The 27,698-nt window shown below is 48.4% G+C and overlaps 1 protein-coding gene across 13 annotated transcripts in view; it reads left to right on the top strand.

Annotated features, from left to right (window-relative positions):
• SMARCA4 (SWI/SNF related, matrix associated, actin dependent regulator of chromatin, subfamily a, member 4) overlaps positions 1-27,698 on the top strand; it is a 114,474-nt gene that overhangs the window by 15,405 nt on the left and 71,371 nt on the right. For 9 of the 13 annotated variants that reach the window (XM_053583228.1, XM_053583219.1, XM_053583224.1 and 6 more), the window contains exons 2-11: positions 10,780-11,029; positions 12,477-12,609; positions 13,376-13,792; positions 14,031-14,129; positions 15,074-15,332; positions 18,368-18,494; positions 19,303-19,476; positions 21,712-21,885; positions 23,064-23,231; positions 23,322-23,372. In XM_053583228.1, coding sequence (XP_053439203.1) covers positions 10,808-11,029; positions 12,477-12,609; positions 13,376-13,792; positions 14,031-14,129; positions 15,074-15,332; positions 18,368-18,494; positions 19,303-19,476; positions 21,712-21,885; positions 23,064-23,231; positions 23,322-23,372 — 1,824 coding nt within the window. In that variant the 5' untranslated portion in view covers positions 10,780-10,807. Of the gene's footprint in view, positions 1-10,776; positions 11,030-12,476; positions 12,610-13,375; positions 13,793-14,030; positions 14,130-15,073; positions 15,333-18,367; positions 18,495-19,302; positions 19,477-21,711; positions 21,886-23,063; positions 23,232-23,321; positions 23,373-27,698 lie in introns of all 13 variants that reach the window. The other 4 variants (XM_053583220.1, XM_053583226.1, XM_053583232.1 and 1 more) reach the window with 2 other exon arrangements.

Here is a 27,698-nt window from a genome sequence, read left to right on the forward strand (position 1 = left end):
AGAGTACTGGGGAATTTATCCAGCAAAGCCACAGAGTTCATGTTCGGAGTCCAGGTTCCATGGTAGTGTGTTTCAGTTTGGGCTTGGTCTTGTGGCCTTAGCTATTCCACTAACCCACTGTGTGGCCTCTGAGGCTCAGAAAAACCTCTGTCAGCAAGGCCAGTGATAGTCCCTATCCTAGTGCGGCAGTTGAGGGCCCAGTGGGTGAATTCAGAGAGTTATCTCCAAGTGGGCCCAGGCTCCTGCTTCCCTTCTCTGATTTACTCATAATTTCTTTGTTAGTGAGACATCTTCACCAGTTGTAAGTCATTAGGAGGTGAAGGCAACTCGCAACTCAATAATCCCTCTGGATTCGGAATTATCCCCTCCTTTCCTGTATCTTAATGGCCTTGAAGTAGGCAAAGATTTCTTAGGTAAGGCCCCTAAAACATTAACCATCAAAGACTTTTTTTTGAGAGAGTCTCACTCTGTGACCCTGGGTAAAGTGCTATGACATCATAGCTCAAAGCAACCTCAAACTCTTGGCCAAGCCATTCTCTTGCCTTAGCCTCCTGGTCTCTAACTCCTGAGCTTAGTCGATACACCTGCCTCAACCTTCCAGACGGTGGGGATTATAGGCGTGAGCCACTACACCTGGCCTATCAAAGAACAAACTTGATGGATTGGCCATCATTAAAATAAAGAACTTCTCTTCATCATGAGACTCCATTAAGAGTACAAAGGTATCCTGGTACAGTGGCTCACACCTGTAATCCCAACACTTTGGGAGGCTGAGGTGGGAGGTTTGCTTGAGCCCTGGAGTCCAAGAGCAGCCTGGGCAACATAGTGAGACCCCATCTTTAAAAAAATATAAAATTAGCTGACTGTAGTGGTATGTGCCTATAGTTCCACATATAGGGGAGGCTGAGGCAGGAGAATTGCTCAAGTCCAGTTGTTCCAGGTTACAGTGAACTAAAGATTGTGCCATTACACTCCATCCTGAGCAATAGAGTGAGACCCTGTCTATGAAAAAAAAAAAAATACTGCCAAGGCAGGTCAGAGACTGGTTTAGAAGGGAATTGCAATTACATATCCTCCATAAAATATCAGCAGAAAATTACACACTTTATAAAAGTGGATATCTAGAAGGAAGTAAGCATACAGAAAGATGCTTAACGCTGGTAGTCATGAGGAAAATGCAAATGAAAACCATAATAAGATATGATTATGCTTTCACCAGAGTGGTTAAAAATTATAAAGACTGACAGCACCAAGTATTTGTGTGGAAGTGGAGCAACAGGAGTGCTCTCCCACTGTTTGGGGGTGGGGCAGTGTGTGTAGATTGTACAATCATTTTGGATAACTAGCAATATCACCCAAAGCTAAATTTATGCCTCCCTGTGACCACGGGTTCCACTCTTGAACACCCAAGGAAAATAAGTGTGTGTGTCCATAAGGTACTGTTTTTTTTGTTTTTTTTTTTGTAGAGACAGAGTCTCACTGTACCGCCCTCGGGTAGAGTGCCGTGGCGTCACACGGCTCACAGTAACCTCTAACTCTTGGGCTTACACGATTCTCCTGCCTCAGCCTCCCAAGCAGCTGGGACTACAGGCGCCCGCCATAACGCCCGGCTATTTTTTGTTGCAGTTTGGCCAGGGCTGGGTTTGAACCCGCCACCCTCGGCACATGGGGCCAGCGCTCCACTCACTGAGCCACAGGCCCCGCCAGAGACAGAGTCTTTCTTTATTCCCCACTGTAGAGTACGGTCTCGTCACAGCTCACAGCAACCTCCAACTCCTGGGCTTAGGTGATTCTCCTGCTTCAGCCTCTTGAGTAGCTGGGATTATAGGCACCTGCCAAAACGCCCAGCTGTTTTTTTGTTGCAGTTTGGCCAGGGCTGAGTTTGAACCCGCCACCCTCGGTAAATGGGGCCGGCGCCCTACCCACTGAGCCACAGGCGCCGCCCTATCAGGTACTATTGTTGATAGCAACTTCATTTGTGCTGGCTAAAACCTGATGTCACAATGGCTGTGAAAATGAAAATGGATAGGTGAAAAGAATGTATGATTGTCATATGCAACATGGATGACTCTTACTAGATACAAGTAAAATGATCCTGTATGATCTTTTTTTAGCTGAAGTTTAGTTACAAGTGAAACTAATCTATAGTGATAGTCAAAATAGTGGTTTCCCTGGAGTGATGATACTGGGCAGGGCCTAGGGGTTAGAAGTGCTGTGTCCTGTCTGCTCTAGGATTCTGCAGGCTGTTCACCTACCATTCTGTGACCAGGACACCTACAACTCAGTGAAAGTAAATAAAATCCAATGCTGCTTTCCTCGATATTAGACCAAAGACCGCAGAGCTGCTCCCTGTTCTCTGCTGTGATGCTTTAGGTCAGCTAGTTCTTGTAAGCACAGTTGGCAGCAGCCTGGGTATGTGCTATTAAGTGCTCAGGGTGGTTTTGCATGGTATCTGCACCACAACTTTTTACTGTAATTCTGGTAAGGGAGCTTTCAGGCCCGAAATGAGCTTGCTGACAGTAGCCCAGCATACTTTTCCACTTCACCATAGTCTTAGCTGCAGGAACAGATAACATTTTTTTTTTTTTGAGACAGAATCTTACTTTGTCAACCTGGGTAGAGTGCTGTGGTGTCACAGCTCACAGCAACCTCAAACTCTTGGGCTTAAGCGATTCTCTTGCCTCAGCCTCCTGCGCATGTGGGACTACAGATGCTAGCCACAACACCTGGCTATTTTTTTTTTAATTTTTTTAAATTTCAGCTTGCTTGTTCATTCTTCTTTGTTTGAAGTACTTTTTGTTGTTGTTGTTTTCAACAACAAAAAAGAAGAATTTTCTTTTTTTTTTTTTTTTTTTTTGTAGAGTCAGAGTCTCACTGTACCGCCCTCTGGTAGAGCACCGCGGCGTCACACGGCTCACAGCAACCTCTAACTCCTGGGCTTACGTGATTCTCTTGCCTCAGCCTCCCAAGCAGCTGGGACTACAGGCGCCCGCCACAAAGCCCGGCTATTTTTTTGTTGTAGTTTGGCCGGGGCTGGGCCTGAACCTGCCACCCTCGGCATATGGGGCCAGCACCCTACTCACTGAGCCACAGGCGCTGCCCTAGTTTTTTTTTTTTTTTGTAGAGACAGAGTTTCACTTTATTGCCCTCGGTAGAGTGCCGTGGCATCACACAACTCACAGCAACCTCCAACTCCTGGGCTTAGGCGATTCTCCTGCCTCAGCCTCCCAAGTAGCTGGGACTACAGGCGCCTGCCACAACGCCTGGCTATTTTTTTGTTGCAGTTTGGCCGGGGCTGGGTTTGAACCCGCCACCCTCGGTATATGGGGCCGGTGCCCTGCTCACTGAGCCACAGGTGCCACCCAATTTTCTTCTTTTTTTTAATGTTCTTCCTTTGGCTATTCTCTTTCCCATTGCCTCACCAGTAGCTGGGATTACAGACGCCCATCACAGTGTCCAGCTGGTTTTGATATTAGTAGAGACGGTGTCTTACTCTGGCTCACTGCTGCTCATACTGGTCTTGAACCTCTGAGCTCAGGCAATCCACCCATCTCGGCCTCCCACAGCTCTGGGACTACAGGCGTGAGCCACCATGCCCGGCCAACACCTGGCTATTTTTAGAGATGAGGTCTCACCCTGGCTTAGGCTGATCCTGTGAGCTCAAGCAATCCACCAGCCTCGGGCTCCCAGAGTGCTAGGATTACAGGCGTAAGCCACCGTGCCCAGTCCTGGTAGATATCATTTTTAAAAGTCTCTTATGGCTGGGGTGCAGTAGCTCACGCCTGTAATCCTAGCACTCTGAGAGCCTGAGGTGTGAGGATCACTTTAGCCTAGGAGTTCAATACCAGTCTGAGTAAGATCGAGACCCTGTTTTTACAAAAAACAGAAAAATTAATAGCTGGGCGTTGTGGCAGTGCCTGTAGCCCCAGCTACTTGGGAGGCTGAGGCAAGAGAATTGCTTAAGCCCAAGAGTTTGAGGTTGCTGTGCGTTTTGATGCCATGGCGCTCTACCCAGGGCAACATAGTGAGACTCTGTTTCAAAAGAAAAAGAAAAATAAAAAAATTAGCTGGGTGTGGTGACACAAGCCTAAAGTCCGCAGCTACTCAGGAGAGTGAGGCAAGAGCCCAGGAGTTTGACGTTTCAGTGGACTAGGCTGATGCCACTGCACTGCAGACCAGGTGACAGAGGAAGACTCTGTCTCAACAAAAAAAAAATAAAAAACGCCTCTCAGAAAAGCCCATGCTTCTCAAAAGCAGAGTTACCACATTCAGGCACAAAATCTTTTTTGAGGTAGCATCTTTAGCGAGCTTGTGTGTGTCATTGACAAAGTTAGCACTGCTGTGAGTTGAAGCTGTTTCCTGAAGGAGGTGACAGCATCCTATGATCTGACGGGAAGAACTTCCACCATTAAGTGTAAAGTACAGTGAGCAGAGCTATAACTTCAGATTCACTGCCTGTGTGTGCTCACTGGCTTGTTCACCTTCATAGAGGGAAAACATGATTTGCCCCAGATGGCCTGGATTATATTTTGCTGTCAGTTTCAGTTTGCTGGACTTAGTATGAAGACTTACATGTGAGGAAGAAGCTATCAGCAACAAATGATGCAGTGTCTGTAAAGTATATGGCTTGCTTGTCCTTTTCCCTAACTTATTGTAGCTCTGGGGGACTGGAGAGTGACCTTGAGGGGAACATAGAACCCAGAGGGGAGTGCTGAGTAGCTGGTGTCCTCCACCTTGTCCTGGCCATCTCTTCAGTGCTCAGCTTCCTGCCTGTAGTGTGTGGAGTGTGTTTCTATATTTTTGTAGATGAGGTCTCGCCATGATATTCAGGCTGGTCTCAAACTCCTGGCTTCAAGGGATCCTCCTGCCTTGGCCTCTCAAATTGCTGGGATTACAAGTGTGAATAACTGTGCCTGGCTGTTCAAATAAACTATTTAAAGCATTTAGTTTTTCCTGAGCTTATTGGGTTTTTGATTTGTGGGGAAGGGATTGGTTAGCTGAAGATATGAGACATGAATTCTTGGTACCTTTGTTAGGTTTAATAAAGCCCTGGCACCAATCAGGGCCGGGGTGGGGGAGACATTTTTTCATTGTAGCTCGTTGAGGTTTGTTCAGGTTTGTTCACTATGTCTGTTGTTTCCAGATTGGCTGGAGTGCCAGCCACTGGCTCCTGCCCTGCTGAGTTATCTGGTTCTTCCTTTGATCAGCCATTAGCCTGTAATAAAGTATTAATAGTAGTTTTCGGGTTTTGCTTTAGTATCTACGAAAATGCCCCAATTTTTCTTTTTTCTTTTTTTGAGACAGAGCCTCAAGCTGTCACCCTGGGTAGAGTGCTGTAGCATCATGGCTTTAGCGCAGCCCCCAACTCCTGGGCTCAAGCGATTCTCCTGCCTCCTCCTCCCAAGTAGCTGGGACTATAGGCGCCTGCCACAACATCTAGCTATTTTTTGGTTGCAGCTGTCGTTGTTTGGCGGGTCCTGGGCTGGATTTGAATCTGCCAGCTGAGGTGTATGTGGCTAGTGCCTTAGCCGCTTGAGCCACAGGCGCCAAGCTGAAAATGCCCCTACTTTTCAAATTTAAAAAAGTATTTTTTCTTTTTTCTTTTTTTTTAGAGATAGAGTTTCACTTTGTCGCCCTTGGTAGAGTGCCGTGGCTCACAGCTCACAGCAACCTCCAGCTCTTGGGCTTAGGTAATTCTCTTGCCTTAGCTTCCTGAGTAATTGGGACTAGAGGCGCCTGCCACAACGTCCAGCTATTTTTTGTTTGGCCGGGGCCGGGTTTGTACCCACTACCCTTGGTATATGGAGCCAGCACCCTACTCACTAAGCCACAGGCTCCACCCAAAAAATATTTTTTCTGAGAGCATCAGATATGCCTTCCAATAGAATTTATCCTTACAACCAGAAGTACACAAGGAAGTTTAGGGGCAAAAGGATTCATTTCAAAAGGCAACAGAAACAAATCTCGGATTTGTGACATGCCCCACAAGAGAGGGGCTATTAAAAAACACAGGGCACATCAGGGTGAGGAAGCGCAGTGGAGCCATTAGAATTTATGTGTCAAAGACTACTAAATGATAAAAACAGGCATAGTAAGATTATATGAAGGAATGCTTGCCTAGGGTGTGCTGAGAAATTCCATGGAGTGTGTGTCTGTCTACATGTAGAATAGTCTAGAATGGAGGTGGGGTCCCAGCTGCTTCACCAGGGCTCTCTGCCCTGCCTGGCTGGGTACCTGGCCAGGCCACCCTGCTGTATTCTCAGGGCCTTGGGAGCCTCCTAGCTTTCTCTTCCATAGACCTCTCACCCTGCTGGGGACGAGGGGACAAGAGACCAAAGTTTCTTCTTGCCCTCTGCATAGGTGGTACGGTGCTTAGCCTCTGTGACTGATGGGGTTTGGATGATTTTTTTCTTTTAGGCAGAATCTCACTTTATCACCCTTGGTAGAGTGCCGTGGTATCACAGTTCATAGCAACCTCTAGCTCCTGGGCTTAGGCGATTCTCTTGCCTCAGCCTCCCGAGTAGCTGGAACTACAGGTGCCTGCCACAACGTCTGGCTATTTTTTTTTTTTTTTTTTTTTTTGTAGAGACAGAGTCTCACTTTATCGCCCTTGGTAGAGTGCCATGGCATCACACAGCTCACAGCAACCTCCAACTCCTGGGCTTAAGCGATTCTCTTGCCTCAGCCTCCCAAGCAGCTGGGACTACAGGTGCCCGCCACAACATCCGGCTATTTTTTTTTGTTGCAGTTTGGCCCGGGCCGGGTTTGAACCCGCCACCCTCGGTATATGGGGCCGGCGCCTTACCGACTGAGCCACAGGTGCCGCCCTGTCTGGCTATTTTTTTGTTGCAGGTTGGCTGGGGTCAGTTTCCAACCCACCACCCTCGGTATATGGGGCCGGTGCCCTACTTAATGAGCCCCAGGCGCTGCCCTGGGGTTTGAATGATTTTAAGTTGCTGTATACTTTTTGTGTTTTCTAGATATCAGCAGTGAGGGCATATCACTCCATGATCAGGATAGGTTATTAAATTAAAGAGAATTTTATCTAAGGCCAGTTCTAGTCCATTTGGGCTGCTGTAACAAATTACCTTAGACTGGTGGCTTATAAACAATGTTCATTTTTTCCTCACAGTTCTGGAGTCTGGGAGTCCCAAGATCGAGGTGCCAGTAGATTTAGTGTCCTTATGGGTCTGCTTCTTTGTAGACAGCATCTTTTCATTGTGTCAGTCTTTTTTTTTTTTTGAGACAGAGCCTCAAGCTTTCGTCCTAGGTAGAGTGCTGTGGCATCACAGCTCACAGCAATCTCTAACTCCTGGGCTCAAGCGATTCTCCTGCCTCTACTTCCCAAGTAGCTGGGACTACAGGCGCCCCCCACAACGCCCGGCTATTTTTTGGTTGCAGCCATCATTGTTGTTTGGCGGGCCCGGGCAGGATTCGAACCTGCCAGCTCAGGTGTATGTGGCTGGCACCTTAGCTGCTTGAGCCACAGGCACAGAGCCTTATTGTGTCTTTCTTTTTTTTTTTTTCGTAGAGACAGAGTCTCACTGTACCGCCCTCGGGTAGAGTGCCGTGGCGTCACACGGCTCACAGCAACCTCTAACTCTTGGGCTTACGCGATTCTCTTGCCTCAGCCTCCCGAGCAGCTGGGACTACAGGCGCCCGCCACAACGCCCAGCTATTTTTTTGTTGCCGTTTGACCGGGGCTGGGTTTGAACCTGCCACCCTCGGCATATGGGGCCGGCGCCCTACTCACTGAGCCACAGGCGCCGCCCTTATTGTGTCTTTCTGTGGAAGAAGGTTAAGGGTCTTGGGCACTAATCCCATTCATTAACGCCCCCCAGTCATCTCCCCAAAGCCCTGCCTCCTAATTTCATGACATTGGGAATTAGGTTTTTAACACGTTAATTTTTTTCTTTTATCTTTTCTTTTTTTTTTTTTTTTTTGAGACAGGGTCTCATTCTGGTTGCCTAAGTTAGAGTGCTGTGGCATCATAGCTCACATCAGCCTCCAACTCCTGGCCTCAAGTAATCCTCCTGCCTCAGCCTCCTCAGTAGCTGGGACTTACAGGAGCATACCACCACACATAGTTAATTTTTTGGGGGGGGGGTCTTTGTCACCCTTGGTACAGTGCCATGGCCTTATAGCTCTCAGAAACTTCAGACTTTTGGGCTCAAGTGATCCTCTTGCCTCACTCAGCCTTCTGAGTAGCTGGGACTACAGGTGCCTACAACAACGCTTGGCTATGTTTAGAGATGGGCTCTGGCTCAGGTTGGTCTTGAACTTCGGATCTCAAGCAATCTACCTGCCTATACCTCCCAGAGTGCTGAGTGCTAGGATTATAGGCGTGAGCCACCATGCCTGACCAAATTTTTCTATTTTTTGTAGAAACAGGTCTTACTCTGGCTCAGGCTGGTCTTAAACTTCTGAGCTCAAGTGATTTTTTTTTGCCTCAGCTAAGATAACAGGTGTGAACCATCATGCCTGGCCTTACTAAGAATTTTAGGGGGAGACACAAACATTTATGCTACAGCAGACCGTATAACTATACATGTACTACAGAACAAGTGAAATTTGAACACTTAACCATAGAAAGCATTTATAAAATCTATCAATCCATGGACTTATGGCAAATGTAATTTACTAACATAATTATATATTTTTTAAGCTAATTTTATTTATTTTTTTTTACCTCTACCATAGTGCATACCGAGAAATTAAGCTAATTTTTGGATATTAGAAATTCTGGGTCGTAGTTCTGGGTATCAGTTTTTTACTTTGTAGCAATATTCATCAAACGTTAGACATTTCAATATTCTTGTTGAAGTATTTGAGATGTCAGAGTACCATTGTTTGTGTCATATTTTTCTTTATATCATGTTACTTTTTAAACTTAAATCCAGCTTGGCGCCCATAGCTCAGTGGTTAGGGCGCTGGCCACCTACACCAGGGCTGGTGGGTTCGAACCTGGCCTGGTCCTACTAAACCACAATGGCAATTACAACAATAAAAACAACAAAAAAAATAGCCCAGAGTTGTGACGGGTGCCTGTAGTCTCAGCTACATGGGAGGCTGAGGCAAGAGAATCACCTAAGCCCAAGAGTTGGAGGTTGCTGTGAGCTGTGATGCTACAGCACTCTACCAAGGGTGACATAGTGAGACTTTGTCTCAAAAAAATAAAATAAAAAAAAACTTAAATCCCTTTATTTTATTTTGTTTTACCTTTTTTTTTTTTTTTTTTAATAGAGATGGAGTTTCACTATATTATTCATTCTGGTCTCAAACTCCTGGGTTTAAGTGATCCTCCCACCTCAGTCTCTCAATTAGTTGGGATTGCAGGGCGGCGCCTGTGGCTCAGTGAGTAGGGCGCCGGCCCCATATGCCGAGGGTGGCGGGTTCAAACCCAGCCCCGGCCAAACTGCAACCAAAAAATAGCCGGGCGTTGTGGCGGGCGCCTGTAGTCCCAGCTGCTCGGGAGGCTGAGGCAAGAGAATCGCGTAAGCCCAAGAGTTAGAGGTTGCTGTGAGATGTGTGACGCCACAGCACTCTACCCAGGGTGGTACGTACAGTGAGACTCTGTCTCTACAAAAAAAAAAAATTAAAAAAAAAACATAATAAAAAATAGTTGGGATTGCAGGTGTGAACTACTGTGCCTGGCCTGGTTTATTTATTTTAAAGGAAACTTGGGTTTCACTGCTTTCAATGGAAAAACAGTGTCACTTGACATAAATGTTTATTAGTTATTGAATTTATGGAGTTACAGTCTCAGACTTTTTTTTTTTTTTTTTTAGAGACAGAGTCTCACTTTATGGCCCTCGGCAGAGTGCCGTGGCCTCACACAGCTCACAGCAACCTCCAACTCCTGGGCTTAAGCGATTCTCTTGCCTCAGCCTCCCGAGCAGCCGGGACTACAGGTGCCCGCCACAACGCCCGGCTATTTTTTGGTTGCAGTTTGGCCGGGGCCGGGTTTGAACCTGCCACCCTCGGTATATGGGGCCGGCGCCTTACCGACTGAGCCACAGGCGCCGCCCCAGTCTCAGACTGTTTAAGCTATGGATTTTTTTTTTTTTTGACAGGTGCCCATGACACCGCCTGGCTAATTTTTTCTTTCTTTCCTATTTTTGGTAGAGATGAGGTCTTGCTCTTGCTCAGGCTGGTATCGAACTCCTGACCTCAGTCTTACCACCTTGGCCTCCCAGAGTGGTAGGATTACAGGTGTGAGCTACCATGCCTGGCCTCTGTTTTTGTTTTTCTGAGACAAAGTCTCTGTGTCACCTGGGCTAGAGTGCTTTGGTATCTGTCTACCTCACAGCAACCTCAAACTTCTGGGCTCAAGTGATCCTCCTGCCTTAGTCTCCCAGAGTGCTGGGATTATAGGCTTGAGCCACTGTGTCCGGCCTGCTCTCACTTTTTGATAGATAAGAAGATCAGCATATATTGGAGGGGTGCAAAGGGTAAACTGGCACCTACCTGAGATGCCCTCTTTGTTGTGATCAGAAAGATGACAAGAGAAGCTAAAGGCCCTGGGGAGGCAGTGTCACCTGTGTTTTATATTTGTCGCCCCCTTCTGTAGGGACTCTGATCTGCTTTCGCATGCCTGTGATGGATTATTTCCTCTGAGAACAATCACAGAGAAAAGATTTGGGTGGCAGGGGTCAAAGGCCCTGACTCCTGGTTGGTGGAGTCATGAATCTGATGTAACTGTGTGGTCTTCCTTTGCTGTCTCTGAGGCGCCTAGCTATTGGCCACGAAGCCCAGACTGACCAGGACTTCTTTCAGCAGGAGACCACTATCCACAGCTCCTGTGAAGATGTCTACTCCAGACCCACCCCTGGGTGGAACTCCTCGGCCGGGACCTTCCCCGGGCCCAGGTCCCTCACCTGGAGCCATGCTGGGCCCTAGTCCAGGTCCTTCACCGGGCTCTGCCCACAGCATGATGGGGCCCAGCCCTGGGCCGCCCTCAGCAGGACACCCTATCCCAACCCAGGGGCCTGGAGGGTACCCTCAGGACAACATGCACCAGATGCACAAGGTAGAGTGCCCTAGGCCCCTGCATCTATGTCCCTTGCTGTGGGCCAGGTTTCTTGCTGCCCTCATCCCTGCCCCACCCTAGATAGCCTCTGGACCAAGAGCCAGAGAGGAAAGCCCTTTAGACAGAGGTGACCTGGCTTGATACAGACCCCAATTCCAGAGCTCACTGCTATGAACCCAGAGGTCAGGCATGGAGGACCCTGAGCCCCCTGTAGTCACATGATCCAGTCCTGAGCCAGGAGTAGTAAGCAGCACATCCTGGCCCCCACAGCCAGCCATGAGCGACCCTAATCTGTCCCTCACTTGATCTGCATGGGAAATTTGAGGACATGGATCTGAACTTTTCTTTCATCAACAAAGAAAAATGGTTAGGCCCCTAAAAGAAGGCTGAATGTGGGTGGCGCCTGTGACTCAGTGGGTAGGGCGTTGGCCCCATATACCAAGGTTGGCGGGTTCGAACCTGGCCCTGGCCAAACTGCAACAAAAATATAGCTGGGCGTTCTGGCAGGCTACTCTGGAGGCTGAGGCAAGAGAATCGCTTAAGCCCTAGAGTTGGAGTTGCTGTGAGCTGTAATGTCACAGCACTCTACCGAGCGCAATAAGGTGAGACTGTCTCTACAAAAAGAAAAAGAAGGCTGAATGCATGTGGCCTCTGGTATGTCCAGCTCACCTCTGTAGCTCATGGGGTGCTCCAGGGCCCTGGGGGACTGTGGTCTGGAGGCCAGCGGCTGCTTGGACTAAGAGCTAAAACAGGCCACATTGATTTATAGTCTCCCAGGAAGAGGGTCCTTGACCCTCAGATTTATGGTCAGTCTCCTGGTGAGGCTGAGCAGGAAGTCTAGGGTCCCTGCTACACCTGTTCCCTAAGAAGGAGCTATCACGTGTGTCCTTTACTTGTGGAATTTTGGCTGTCTTTTGACATGTGCTCCTTCCACCAAGGTCCCTGGTCCAGCTGTACCTCTGCCTTTAGACCAGTCTACTGTGTGACGTAGAGACAGAGTCTCACTTTGTTGCCCTCAGCAGAGTGCTGTGGTATCACAGCTCACAGCAACCTCCAGCTCTTGGGCTTAGGCGATTCTCCCTTGCCTCAGCCTCCCTAGTAGCTGGGAGTACAGGCGCCCACCACAACGCCTGGCTATTTTCTGTTACAGTTTGGCTGGGGCTGGGTTTGAACCCGCCACTGTTGTTATATGGGGCCGGTGCCCTACTCACTGAGCCACAGACGCTGCCCAAGGGTGGCATTTATTTTGTATGTATGCCTTGACACTTAAGTAGGTGTGAGGGCCATGCCTTGGAACCAAGCTACATGGTTGCGTTGGTGATTTAGTAGTTGCTTTGGTTGGGTTGAGTGGCTGTTCTTAGTGACATTGAACTTCTTCAGTGGTGTTTTGCTCTGCTGCCTCCTCTTCCTGCTTGTGGACTTTGCCTTGCCCTTGTCTCTGTCCTAGCCACTGGAGTCAATGCATGAAAAGGGCATGCCAGATGACCCACGCTACAACCAGATGAAAGGCATGGGCATGCGGTCCGGGGGCCACGCAGGCATGGGGCCCCCACCCAGCCCCATGGACCAGCACTCCCAAGGTACAGTTCTGTCTCCCTTCTTGACTTGTGTTTGCCATACCCTAGGACTGTTTTCCTCCTTGGACCTCCCACAGATGGATTCAGGGAGGATATAGGACATTTGGGCCAAGTGGGCAGCCCCACCACAGAGAGTTCTCTCTTCTGAGTTTGTCGGGTGCTTTTCTGGCCCTTTCAGCTTAGGCAGCCCAAGGAGAGTGAACACAGACCAGGTTTGGTAGGGTGGGATCTGCAGGGCAGGAGCCCTGGTGTCACCAGGAGTTGACTGGTATATTTCTAGTGACTAGAAGTATACATTCCTGGGGCCCAAGACTGCCTTAACGAGCATAGCCCTACATGTGGCTCTTCTGTACAGGGGTAGTTGAGAAGTGATTGAGTAGATGAGTTGGCAGGCCCTTCCTGTCACCGGGGCCAGGAAGTGCAGGAGCTCCACAGGGAGTGGAAATGAGTGGTAGGCTTGCCCTACTTGAGGACGTGTATGTTGCCTGTGTGTAGGGAGGAGGACCGGCCTGGAGGGAACTGGGATTTCATGCATTGGTGCTCAGCATTAACCAGTAGCACCTTACTGAGATGTGGGCAGCGCCAGATGATCCATACAGGCCACCAAGGTGACCCGAGTGTGTGCCCTCTGGATGCCCCTTATTTAACTTTCAAGAGTGAAGTCAGGGTAGAGCTGGTGTAAGTATATCAGGAAAGGTCACCATCTCTGTCTTTAGAATCACAGGTATTGCGCTGTTGATTTGACCAATGGGCTGGCATTTCTCTGCAGGTTACCCCTCGCCCTTGGGTGGTTCTGAGCATGCCTCCAGTCCAGTTCCAGCCAGTGGCCCATCCTCGGGCCCCCAGATGTCATCAGGGCCAGGAGGAGCCCCATTGGATGGCACCGACCCCCAGGCCTTGGGGCAACAAAACCGGGGCCCGACGCCATTTAACCAGAACCAGCTGCACCAGCTCAGGGCTCAGATCATGGCCTACAAGATGCTGGCTAGGGGGCAGCCACTGCCTGACCACCTGCAGATGGCCGTGCAAGGAAAGCGGCCGATGCCTGGGATGCAGCAGCAGATGCCAACGCTACCTCCACCCTCAGTGTCTGCCACGGGACCTGGCCCTGGCCCTGGCCCTGGCCCTGGCCCCGGCCCCGGCCCCGGCCCGGGACCAGCACCTCCAAATTATAGCAGGCCTCATGGTAAGGTCTGCTTGCTCATGTCCCCTCTGTGGGATTGCATGGGGCCCACGAGCACTTCTGGGTGCCCAGGGGGCAGGTCATGGTCCTGATAAATGCTGTTTCTCCAGCTCTTCTCTACCCCCCAGAGCCACACCCAGGAGTCTGTTGATGAGTGTGTGTCCCCTAGATCTGGGGCTGCCCATGGGGCTGGTGCAGGTATAAACACAGCATGTATTTTATTCTCTCTCCCTGTTGGTAGGTATCGGAGGGCCCAACATGCCCCCCCCAGGGCCCTCAGGCGTACCCCCCGGGATGCCAGGTCAGCCCCCGGGAGGGCCTCCCAAGCCCTGGCCTGAAGGTAAGTCTCTTTCCCTTTCCGTCTTGGTCTGTGCCCTGACTCCTCATTGTGAACTTGGGTTGTGTAGTCTTTGAGAAGACCCCACTTAGAGAAAGGAATAGTCAATCTGAATCAAAGCCTGTACTTTTTCCTGTGGTTCTCTTTTGGTCTCTCCTGTCCCTGGTAGTTCACAGGGTTCCTCTGATGGTATGTACCCTTCACTCATAACCCTGGCCTTCTGTAAATGTACTTGTTCAGTAAGTGTTTCAGGCTCCTGTCTGGGTCCAGGCCATGGATGAAAGGGACTCATTTGCTGTCTTCTTGGAGCCTGTGATTTAGCAATGTGTATTGGAGAGTGAGTTTTGCTTCATTTGGAACTGTAGGAGAGGAGGACAGGGAAATGTGCCCTGTGAACTCCAGCACAGGCGGACAAAGCCCAGGGTCAGCACAGGAATGAGCATCTCCTTGAGGTGGGTGACTTGGCTTAGTGAAGAGTGTGGGTGATGGGGCTGAGACTGAGATCTCCAGCAGGTTTAAGCCCTGAGACAGGAGACCCCTGAGTGAGACCTGTGGCAGGTGCCTGAGATGTGGGAGGGAAGGAGTTTGTCTACAGGGCATAGAGGAGCCTTGTAGGGTTTTCTTTCTCTGTTTTTTCTTCTTTTTTTCTTTCTTTCTTTCTTTTTTTTTATGCCGTGAAGTCATGATCTTGTCTTAGCCTCCCAAATAGCTGGGACTACAGGTGCCTGCCACAAGGCCCAGCTAGTTTTTATTTTTAGTAGAGATGGGGTCTTGCTCTTGCTCATTTCTGGTCTCCAACTCCTGAGCTCAAGCAATCTTGCACCTCGGCCTTCTAGAGTGCTAGGGTTATAGGCATGAACCACTGCACCTGGGTTTCAGAAGGGTTTCATTTACCCCCTGGAATGGGCCTCAGTGTAACACAGGCCCTCCCTCTTGCCTTCCACCAGGACCCATGGCAAATGCTGCTGCCCCTACCAGTACCCCTCAGAAACTGATCCCCCCACAGCCTACGGGTCGCCCTTCACCTGCTCCCCCTGCTGTCCCGCCTGCTGCCTCACCTGTGATGCCACCCCAGACGCAGTCTCCAGGGCAGCCGGCCCAGCCTGCCCCCATGGTGCCGCTGCACCAGAAACAGAGTCGAATCACCCCCATCCAGAAGCCGCGGGGCCTCGACCCCGTGGAGATCCTGCAGGAGCGGGAGTACAGGTGAGGGCCCCCCTGTCCACAGCTCCACTTGGAGGTCTCCATCCTCTGCCTGCGTTTGCTGTGTACCTGGTGGGAGAAATTCTGTGAATTGAGATGATGCCATGGTAAATACACTTGTAGAGCTCTGATTCCACATCTGTGTGCTTGTCAACCCCTTAAAGTGGCACTGTTGGGTTCCAGGGAGTGTACGCTGGAAAATTCCATAGATGCTGTAAAACTGTCCTCTGCAGAGATTGAAGGGACACGGTCTGAATGAAAGTGCCCATATTCGCAGAAATGGAGGGTGTTCTTCAGCCTTGGGTTTATCAGCACTCAAACAATCTGGCAAGCTTTGTGGTAACTCCTATCCAATGTTGGTGGCTGCCAACTGCCATTGCCAAGGCCTTCTGGATGCCAAGGTGCTGTGAGATGCATGGTGCATAGTAGGTCCTTACTACTCTACCCCCCACTCAACTGCGGGATCCCCCAGAATTTGCTTCCTGAGCAACATGCATTTCCCCTTTTTTTTTTTTTTTTTTTTTGCAGTTTTTGGCCAAGGCTGGGTATGAACCTGCCACCTCTGGCATATGGGGCCGGCGCCCCACTCCTCTGAGCCACAGGTGCCGCCCGCATTTCCCCTTTTAATTTTTCTCTCACTTGTCTTTTTTTGGAGACAATCTCACTCTGTTGCCCTGGGTAGAGTGCTATGGCATCATAGTTCACAACAATCTTAAACTCTTAGTCTAAAGCCATCTTATTGCCTCAGCCTCCCCAGTAGCTGAGACTACAGGCTCCTGCCACAAGGCCCAGCTAATTTTTCTCACTCTTGCTCATGCTGCTTTCGAACTCCCACCCTCCTTGGCCTCCCAAAGTGCTAGTATTAGAGGGGTGAGCACCTCACCTGGTCCCCTTCTAATTTCTCATTGTGTTTAGAATTTTGCATTCAGGTCCTCCTTCTCTTGGTAAGCAGACATAAGCTCCACAGGGGTAGGGGCTATGCCTTGTCCACTGTTGTATCCCTGGATGCATCTGTAAATCTCTGCTGAATGACTGTTTCCAAAGTGTGTCTCTAGCTGTGACATGCCCTGGAGCTCTCACCTCTTTCCCCTGATTTCCACACCTTCCTCTGCCTAGCCTGTCCACATGTCCTTGAATTTCTTACTTTCTCCTTCTGTTTCTGTTCCATGTACCCACCATCTACCAGCTGGTTGGGCCCAAAACCTACAGCCCCTTTGAGAAGCCTCTCAGCTCTTCTCCCGTCCCTGGAAACTGAGGCTCCAGACCCATCACAGCTGCCACTGCCACTGCCACTGCCACTGCCACTGCCACTGCCACCTGCTCTCTACCTCCCTCCTCATCTCTGCTCCCATCTTTGCTTGTGTGGTCTGTTTCCCACAGGGCAGTCTGAAGTCTCTTCTTGCAGTTAACTTACATCAGATCTATTCCTGGGTTAAAACCTGCCTTTAGTTTCCCATTGTCTGCAGAGTAAATGTTCCTTTATGTTCGACCTTGCTCAACACTTTGTCCTCACATATCTCACTTGTTTCTGTTTATTTAATAAGTTAGGCTCGGGCGGCGCCTGTGGCTCAGTTGGTAGGGCGCCGGCCCCATATACCGAGGGTGGCGGGTTCAAACCTGGTCCCGGCCAAACTGCAACCAAAAATAGCGGGCATTGTGGCGGGCGCCTGTAGTCCCAGCTATTCGGGAGGCTGAGGCAAGAGAATCGCTTAAGCCCAGGAGTTGGAGGTTGCTGTGAGCTGTGTGAGGCCACAGCACTCTACTGAGGGCCATAAAGTGAGACTCTGTCTCTATAAAAAAAAAAATAAATAAGTTAGGCTTATTCCCGCCTCAGGACCTTTGCACAAGCTGTGTGTGGCTCCTTCTTGTCATTCAGGCCTCTTTGCTTTCTGTTACCTCCAGTCCCTTCCTCAGAGCACTTGCCATCACTCTCTGGAATTACAGTAGCTATTTCTTTCTTTCTTTTTTTTGGAAACATAATTTTGCTCCCCTCCTGAGTACCTGGGACTATAGGTGTGTGCCACAACACCCAGTTGATTTTTTCTACTTTATGTGGAGACAGGATCTTGTTCTTTTTTTTCTTTTTTTTTTTTTTTTGTAGAGACAGAGTCTCACTGTACCGCCCTCGGGTAGAGTGCCGTGGCGTCACATGGCTCACAGCAACCTCTAACTCTTGGGCTTACGCGATTGTCTTGCCTCAGCCTCCCGAGCAGCTGGGACTACAGGCACCCACCACAACGCCCAGCTATTTTTTTGTTGCAGTTTGGCCGGGGCTGGGTTTGAACCCGCCACCCTCGGCATATGGGGCCGGCGCCCTACTCACTGAGCCACAGGCGCCGCCCCAAGATCTTGTTCTTGCTCAGGATGGTCTCAGTCTCCTGACTCAAGCAATCCTTTTGCCTTGGCTTCCCGGTATACTAAGATTATAAGCATGAGCCACCGTACCCAGACTGATATTTAATTTTTTACTACTTTCCTGGCCTGTCTTTCTAATGAGTCTGAGAGCTCCATGAGAGTGACATCCTTGCTAGTCTTGTTCAGTGCTGAGTCCCCACACCTGAAATGGTTTCTGGCATATAGTAGGAGCTCAGTAAGTATATGTGGAAAGACTGAGCAGGGAGGTTTTCCCATGTGACTTTTAGACTGGAGGCTTGCTCTGAGGAGCACGGGCTAAGCAGATTCCACCACATGTCTCATCCCTGCCAGGGCTGGGATAGGAACCCTTCAACTGCCTGATACTGGGGCCACTCGCTTCGCTGAAATGTCATGAGCCAGCCATGGCCCATCAGGAAATTTTTTTTGTTGCGTTGCCAGTGCCTAGTCCTAAGGAATGTGGTTCTCCAGCTGCTTCCCTCTCTGCTCTGCATTGTGTCTGGCATCCATTTGGGGCATCTCCTGTCTCGTGAACAGTGATACCCCCCCTTAAAGGAGGGATTCATTCTTCTGCGGCTCTAGCTTAAAGTCCAGGACCTGGTGGGCATCTGTGCACTCAGATCAGCTCTCTCTCCACCCATCCCTATCCCTGTCTTTGTACCTAGGCTGCAGGCTCGCATCGCACACCGAATTCAGGAACTTGAAAACCTTCCCGGGTCCTTGGCCGGGGATTTGCGAACCAAAGCAACCATTGAGCTCAAGGCCCTCAGACTGCTGAACTTCCAGAGGCAGGTAGGCTCAGGCACACGGCTGTGTGTTTAGGAAAAGGGCCCTTTCTGCCGGTGCTAGGGCTTAGATTCCAAGACCTGCTTGCTGGGCCATTACTAACCTAACGTACCTGGGTTGTGAAAAGCAGCTGTGTTCATCCACAAACTTTTTGTTCACTATCCCTTCCTTCCTGTCACATCCTGCACAGAGGTGGGATGAGGGCTGTTTACATGTTGAATAGTGTGGTTTTTCTTCCCTAATGTGACATTTGCCATCATGAAGCAGGAGACTTGTGTGGGTCTCTTCCTGAAGGTGCTATACCTTTGAATGCTGCCTAAGAAATTCCATGGCAGGGGCGGCGCCTGTGGCTCAGTGAGTAGGGCGCCGGCCCCATATGCCGAGGGTGGCGGGTTCAAACCCAGCCCCGGCCAAACTGCAACCAAAAAATAGCCGGGCATTGTGGCGGGCGCCTGTAGTCCCAGCTGCTCCGGAGGCTGAGGCAAGAGAATCGCGTAAGCCCAGGAGTTAGAGGTTGCTGTGAGCCGTGTGAGGCCACGGCACTCTACCGAGGGCGCTACAGTGAGATTCTGTCTCTACAAAAAAAAAAAAAAAAAAGAAATTCCATGTGCAGTTATGTTGCTCTATGTGGAGTACGAGAAGAACTGGCTTCTGAGTGTCTAGGAACAGTCACCTGCCCTTTGCCCAAGGACTCCGTGCTTAAAGCTCTTACCCCAAGGCTCCCTTAGGGAGGAGGGCTCTTGTGTAGTGTGTGATATGTCATTGTGGTTGCCACAAAGCTACACGTGATACTAGCCTCTCCTCTCCCTTCTAGCTGCGCCAGGAGGTGGTGGTTTGCATGAGGAGGGACACAGCCCTCGAGACTGCCCTAAATGCCAAGGCCTACAAGCGCAGCAAGAGGCAGTCCCTGCGCGAGGCCCGCATCACTGAGAAGCTGGAGAAGCAACAGAAGATCGAGCAGGAGCGGAAGCGCCGGCAGAAGCACCAGGTGTGTCCCTTAGGCCTGCATGCCTGGGTCCCTGGCTTATCCTGGCACACTTGCTACCACAGGACTGTTTGCTTTGTTTGTCAACATGCTGGATGGTGTCTCTTTTTTGTTTATTGTAACAGTATTGTAGACATTGAGAATATGCTGCAAGATGAGTCCAAACAGTGGAGCAGGACAGGTAATAAAAGGTGATAGGGTGCAAAGAAAAATCCAGCTGGAATAGAGAGTGAAGGAGGAACTATTGTAGATGCGATTGGGGGAGCCCTGTCTGGGCAGGTGAGAGCTAAGCAGGGACCTGAGGGAGGGGCAGGACTGCTATGTGGGCAAACAGCTTTCCAGGCAGAGGGTAGTGGATTATGCCCGTGACTTTCATAGAAAGCAAAGATCTCAGAGGAGGTGAGGGCAGGGCAATGGCAGGACAGGTCAGGCAGTCCTCTGTGGCCTTCAGGGAGGATTGGGGCCTTTATTCTGAGTGAGGTGGGTGCCATGGAGCGTTCCATGCAGGGGAGGGACTGAGCTGACTCAGATTTTTACAATATAAGTCAAGGAGACTAGACTCTGAAAATCTTTTTTTTTTTTTGAGGCAGTCTCACTGTGTCGTTCTTGGTATGGTGTTACGGTATCACAGCTCACAGCAATCTTAAACTCTTGGGCTTAAGCAGTTCTCTTGCCTCAGCCTCCCAAGTAGCTAGGACTACAGTCAATACCTGGCTGTACCCACAATACCTGGCTATTTTGTTTTTGTTGTAGTTGTCATTGTTGTTTAGAAGGTGTGGGCCAGGTTTGAACCTGCCAGCCCGGGTGTGTGTGGCCAGCAAGCACCCTAACCACTGAGCTATGGGCGCTGAGTCTGACTCTAAATCTTTTTTTTTTTTTTCTTTTTTCTTTTTTTTTTTTTTTTTGTGGAGACAGAGTCTCACTGTACCACCCTCGGGTAGAGTGCCGTGGCGTCACACGGCTCACAGCAACCTCTAACTCTTGGGCTTCCGCGATTCTCTTGCCTCAGCCTCCCGAGCAGCTGGGACTACAGGTGCCCGCCACAACGCCCGGCTATTTTTCTGTTGCAGTTTGGCCGGGGCTGGGTCCGAACCTGCCACCCTCAGCATATGGGGCCGGCGCCCTACTCACTGAGCCACAGGCGCCGCCCCTGACTCTAAATCTTAAGTCAGATGGGATTTGGGAAATAATTCTGTTACTATTTTCTAAAAGATTTTCTACAATTAATGTCTTTTTTTTTTTTTTTTTTTTTTGTTGCAGTTTGGCCGGGGCTGGGTTTGAACCTGCCACCCTTGGCATATGGGGCCGGCGTCCTACTCACTGAGCCACAGGCGCCGCCCCAATTAATGTCTTTTTAAAATAATGTAGAAAAAAATCAACACTCAGTGTTAACATTTTGGTGTGTAGCATTGCAGGCTCTTTTCTTGTGTATAATAAAGTTTAATAGCCTTCTTTTTATGAAATACATTGATTTTGTATTCTATGTCATTATGTCTAGTATTCGGTAATTTATGTCACTATTTCTCTCTTTGGAGACATGTAGCATATTTTCAACTTTTCAAAATAAAAATTACACTGGTATGGGCATTCTTGCCTTGGATTTTTTTAGTCTAATCATGGTTATTTCCTTTTTTTTTTTTTTTAGACAGAGTGTCACCCTAAGTAGAGTGCCTTGGCATCACAGCTCATAGCAACCTCAAACTCTCAAACTCTTGGGCTTAAACAATTCTCTTACCTCAGCCTCCCAAGTAGCTAGGAGTACAGGCACCCGCCACAATGCCCGGGTATTTTTTGGTTGTAGTTGTTGTTGTTTGGCAGGCCTGGGCTGGATTCAAACTCGCCAGCTCTGGTGTATGTGGCTGGCGCCCTAGCTGCTGAGCTACAGGCGCTAAGCTAGGATATTTCTTTAAAATAAATTCCTACCAATTAAATAACATGGTCAGACAGATGGAGTGTTTTTTGAGATGTTTCATGTGTAGTGACAGCCTTCTCGTGGCAAGGTCACCTGCCCTGCATACTCAGCTGTGTGCACAAGGGCCTTTCTCACCCCCATGTGGTCAGAACTGAATTTTATCTTCACAGAGGGAAAGGTGAAGCAGTGTCCCTTTATTAATTTTGATTATGTTCTCTTGTTTTTGAACAAGTTTTGTTTAAATTTTGCCTTGGAGGCTTGGAGGGGATGTTATGGTGACCATTGTTGAGTAGTCAAGGTTTTTTCTTTTGCATGTGTCCCTGCAGGAATACCTCAATAGCATTCTGCAGCATGCCAAGGATTTCAAAGAATATCACAGATCAGTCACAGGAAAAATCCAGAAGCTCACCAAGGCTGTGGCCACGTATCATGCTAACACAGAGCGGGAACAGAAGAAAGAAAATGAAAGAATCGAGAAGGAGAGAATGCGGAGGCTTATGGTAAGGTTTTAGCTTCTTGATTTTGGTGACTTCGTGTGTACACTGAGTGTGGCAGCTACCAAGTGTTGGTTGCCCAGGATTACGTTGGGGCCTTTTATTCCTCAGAGTTAGAAGTGAGGCAGGGGAAAGAATAGGCTGTAATTGGGAGTCAAGAGTTCTGGACTCATATTTTTGGTCTCTGTGACCATTAGAGTGGCCCCAAGTAGCTAGATGGCTGCTCTGTCTTCTCTTCTGGGAAGGAAAAATGGTGTCACCTCCCCAGGCTACTGTGAGAGCCACAGATGGTAGAATCCAGACTCCCTACTTTCTACCCCCAGAATAAATGTTCTGATCCTTTGTTCATGACTGAGTCACAGATCAGGAAGATAGTGACAGCCTACTCTGTCCCAGGCACTGCCGGGTGTACAGGGGACATAGCTGGGAGCAGGACACAATCCTTGCCCTCATGGGGCTAGTGCTTGTACTGAAGGGATGGATACTCAATTGAAATAAACAAGCCAGATTTGGATGGTAAAAAGTACAGTGAAGAGAATGAGACTGGTTGCGGAAAAGGATGGGGTGGTACAAGAAGGCCTTGGGACAGAGGAACAAAGGGAGAGTATGATTCATGAATGCAGATATTGGGGGGAGTCCCAAGAAGTCAGCAAAGTGCAAGACATAGCAAGTGGCCTCGGATCCCCTGGACATCATTATGGGGGTAGTAGGTGAGGCTCGAGAGCTGGCAACGGCAGGTCACATGGGGCCTTGTGGGGCTATCAGGAAAGCTGGATTTAACTCTGAGCTTTTGGGGGCATTCCTTTAGGGGGTGTTGTGATCTGATACGGGTTCCTGTAGGAGTTTGAGTTTGTGGGAGTGAATGGCTCAGGCCAAGTGGGGAGAAGTGTTTTGATTTGGTGTATGTTTGGTGGACAGAGAGGACAGGACTCGCTTGTGGCCTCTGGAAATGGCTCTTGGCAGGCTAGGGTCTGCCTACCAGGTGTCTTTGGAGTCTAGTATTTGATGATAGTTACTAAGGGCTTGTAGTGCAGTGCCAGCATGAGGTAAGCACTCCCTAAATGCGCCTCTTGTTGAGGGATAACAGCAGCCACAGTGGGGCCCTGTCCTGGGCTTGCCTGTCTCGGGTGCTGACTCATGTACATGTCTCATGAACAAATGGTGTAACGTTCATGCTCCCGCAGGCTGAAGACGAGGAGGGCTACCGCAAGCTCATTGATCAGAAGAAGGACAAGCGCCTGGCCTACCTCTTGCAGCAGACGGACGAGTATGTGGCTAACCTCACTGAGTTGGTTCGGCAGCACAAGGCCGCCCAGGTTGCCAAGGAAAAGAAGAAGAAAAAGAAAAAGAAGGTGAGTCAGGAGGGCTGGAGGTGGCTGTCTTTGCATGGGCAGCCTTGGCCTGCTGGGTCAGGGCCTGATTCTGTCTCCCTTTACTTCCAGAAGGCAGAAAATGCAGAAGGACAGACGCCTGCCATTGGGCCTGATGGTGAGGTATGGAAGCAGTTTCTTGGTTTTTTTTTTTGTTTGTTTGTTTTTTGCAGTTTTTGGCCGGGGCCAGGTTTGAACCCACTACCTCCTGTATATGGGCCTGGGTACTTGAGCCACAGGTGCCACTTAGAAGCAGGTGTCTTGTGGAAGTGCAAACCCAGCCCCTTGGCTTGGGTCTGCACCATGTTTTAAGCTTTTTTCCAAATTCCAAATACTGTTCATGATGAGGGTGAGAATCCCAGCACATCCCATCCTGCTCCTTCCGTCTTCTTTCAGACCTTTTTCTATGCATGCATGGCACTATTTTTTTTCTTTTCTTTTTTTCTTTTTTTTTTTTTTTCTTTTCTGGCCAGGGCTGGGTTTGAACCCGCCACCTCTGGCATGTGGGACCGGTGCCCTACTCCTTGAGCCACAGGCGCCGCCCTCTTTTCTTTTTTTCTTTTTAGACTAGTCAAGTTCAGTAGTGAGGAGAACAAGGAGTTTAATCTGTAACTGACTGTGAACAATCAGGTGTTACACAAATTTAAGTTTTTTATCATAATTTCAGACTTATAGGACAGGTACAAGAAAGTCTGCAGGGGTGTTCAACCTGTGGCCCATGGGCCACGTGCAGATTACTTAAGGACTATTTGCTTATCTGTGGCATCATGTATCATGAAAAGTATGCATGGACCTGTTTTTTTGCTCGTAAGCTTTCACTAGTGTTTGTATTTTTAATATGTGGCCCAAGACAATTCTTATTCTTCCAGTGTGCAACAGAGGGAAAAAAAATGTTGGATTACCCTTGGGAGGCTTCCTGTGTATGCTTCACCTTTTTCTTTTTTTTTTGAGACAGAGTCTCACTTTGTTGCCCTCGGTAGAGTCATAGCAACCTCCAACTCTTGGGCTTAAGCGATTCTCTTGCCTCAGCCTCCTGAGTAGCTGAGACTATAGGCACCTGCCACAAAACCCAGCTATTTTTTTTTTTTAATTAAATCATAGCTGTGTACATTAATGCGATCATGGGGTACCATACACTGGTTTTATAGACTGTTTGACACATTTTCATCACACTGGTTAACATGGCCTTCCTGGCATTTTCTTAGTTATTGTGTTAAGTTATTTAGTTATTGTGTTACTGTGTCATTTACATTCTATTGTGTTAAGTTTCTTAGTTATTGTGTTTAGTTTCTTAGTTATTGTGTTACTGTGTCATTTACATTCTACGTTTACTAAGTTTCACATATACCCTTGTAAGATGCACCGCAGGTGTAATCCCACCAATTGGCCTCCCTCCGACCACCTCCCCCATCCCACCCCTCCCTTTCCCCCATCCTCCTATTCTTGGGTTATAACTGGGTCATAGCTTTCATGTGAAAGCCATAAATTAGTTTCATAGTAGGGCTAAGTACATCCAGCTATTTTTTTTGCAGTTTGGCTGGGGCTGGGTTTGAACCCACCATCCTCGGTATATGGGTCTGGCGCCCTACACACTGAGCCACAGGTGCCGCCTGAATTAAGTAATTCTTTTTTTTTTTTTTTGTAGAGACAGAGTCTCACTTTATGGCCCTCGGTAGAGTGCCGTGGCCTCACCCAGCTCACAGCAACCTCCAACTCCTGGTCTTAAGCGATTCTCTTGCCTCAGCCTCCTGAGTAGCTGGGACTACAGGCGCCTGCCATAACACCCGGCTATTTTTTGGTTGCAGTTTGGCCGGGGCCGGATTTGAACCCGCCACCCTCGGTATATGGGGCCGGCGCCCTACCAACTGAGCCACAGGCGCCGCCCTGAATTAAGTAATTCTTATAGAAAAAATTCAGATGAGTACATGAACTGTGCTCTCTCAGGGGCACAGCTGATGCCTTCCATATGCCTTTCTAGTTGACATCTTCTATATACCTTTTTGGAAATCTTTATGCTTATATTCTTTTAGTTTTGAAACTGTTGGGGTGAGTCTAGACATAGCTAGACCTTTTCCATTTAGTGGGTGGTTTGGGCAACTTCCTATATCAAGCCAATTCATATTTTTGTGCCATGTATTCAATTTCAGTTAATCGGTCAAATTGATAGCTATTTAGGCTGCTTCCAGAGATGTGGCACAAAGCAGTCCTTGTGTCCTGTTTGCTCAGCTGTTCGCCTGTCAGTTTTTCCCTTTTGTCATGCTGTGCATGTTGCTGTAGTGAGCATCCTTGTACATCATGTGTTGGGCTGCCATTACAAAATACCATAAGCCAGGGGGCTTTAACAGCAGAAATTGATTTCTTACAGTTCTGAGAGTTGCAAGTCAAAGATCAAGGTGCCAGCTGGGCTGGTTTCTGGTGAGGACTCTCTTCCTGGTTTATTGATGGCTGCCATGCTCACATGGTAGACAGAGAGAGATTAGTGTCTTATCTTTTTTTTTTTTTTCATTGTGCAGGTTCTTGCTATATTGCCCTGATTGGCCCTGAACTCCTGTGCTCAGGAATCCTCCTGCCTTATCCTCCTAACTGAGATCCCAACTACAGGCATGAGCCAATGAGGCACCACACCTAGCTTGATGCCTCTTCTTACAGGGATGCTAATCCCATCCTGAGAGCCCTACCCACATAACTTTGTCTTACTTTAATTACTGCCCAAAGGCCCCATCTCCAAATACCGTCACATTGTGGGTTAGGGCTTCAAAAGAATTTTGTAGATAGAAAATTTAGTCTATAGTCCAGTACTATAGGCTTGATTCCCAGAAGTGAATGACTGGTGGCTAACTCAAATACATACTTCAAGTGATTTTATTTAAAATGCGATATTGAATTTTTTTTAGAATTTGTGCTGGCATTTTACTACAGTGCAAAGACTTCTGCCTAAGGCCATTTTGAAGACTCAAGTATAAATTCATGTAGTGGGAGGATTGCTTGAGCCCAGAAGCTCAAGTGTGCAGGAGCTATGAACATGCCTGTGAAAAGCCACTGTACTCCAGCCTGTGAAACATAGCCCCTGTCTCCAAAAACAAAAAAAGTAGGGATACTCAAGCCTTACCCTAGAATAGGTCATTCAGAATTTTGGGTGTAGGGAAAAGACATGGTCATCAGCATCTTTAACCCCTCCCCTGGTGATCGCAGGGAGGATGCAGAGTTGAAAGTTCCTGGTTGAGCAGCCTGTAGAGCCCATTGTTGGGATAAAGAGTTGCTGTCACCCTCCACAGTGTGCGACTCTAAAAGGGAGCTTTTAACCTTTGGGGACTAGTACCGCTTTACTGTGTGAATAATGGTGACAGTAAGCATTTTTGGAGGTATCATAAGTTCCTGGAAGGTATCATAAGGTATCATAAGTTCCTGGAAGATGAAAGCCAAGAACTTTGTCTTCATCCTGGAAGTTTTCTCTAGGAAATAAGAAAGAGGAAATGGGGGCAGGAAGGTGTTCATCCAAAGTTGATATCTCAACAGGAGAAATTTTATATTTGTTGCTAAGAGGAAGTTATTTTATTTTTCAAATATTCAAGTTAATTTTTCATAATAAAAAAAGACCCTTGATGAAGTCTACAAATACAGTAGAAGTGGAGGAAAAAATCAACAGCCAGAAGAATGTGAATAGTAGAGCTGTTTGTAAAAAATGGAAAGAAATAAAAATAGTAGAGCCGTTTGTGTAAAAAGTAGGAAGAAACAAAAATGATGAAAGCCCTTTTTCTCCTGTGTGGAATTGAATAGGAAGGATACAAGAAATGAATACCAAAGGATGCCTGTGAAGAGAGAAATTGTCAGAATTAGGTACAAGGGTAGAGAGAGTGCCTACACTATGCTGTGTTTGGCCTATTTGAAAATTAAAATGTAAAAAAGTTTGACCAAAAAAAAAAAGAAAATTAAAATGTATAAGTCAGGCTGGATATGGTGGCTCACGCCTTTAATCCCACCATTTGGGAGGCTGAGGCAAGTGGATTAACTGAATTTAGGAGTTCAAGACCAGCCTGAGCCATAGCAATACCCCATCTCTAAAAATAACCAGATGTTCTGGCAGGTGCCTGTAATCCCAGGTACTTTGTAGGCTGAGGCTGGAGGATTGATTAAGCCCCAGAGTTTGAAGTTGCTGTCAGCTATGATGCCAGAACGCTCTACTAAGGGTGACAAAATGAGATTCTGTCTCAAACAAAATAATTAAAATAAAATTTATAGGTCATTTACCTTGAAGAAAGAACTGTCATGTGGCCAGGACTGTTGAGTTATATGTCTTTACTGAGTTTATTGAATATACAGTTCACCCATTTTTACCACCACTGGCCATGTTTACGTTCCGTTTCTGGGTGTGGAGTTGGGTGGACACTTCCCAAGTTGGCAACAATTAGTTCTGCTCCACTCTGGGTTCCTGAGGTATGGCGGCCCCAG

The sequence above is a fragment of the Nycticebus coucang genome, chromosome 3 (assembly GCF_027406575.1).
Source record: "Nycticebus coucang isolate mNycCou1 chromosome 3, mNycCou1.pri, whole genome shotgun sequence".
NCBI classification, from domain to species: domain Eukaryota; kingdom Metazoa; phylum Chordata; class Mammalia; order Primates; family Lorisidae; genus Nycticebus; species Nycticebus coucang.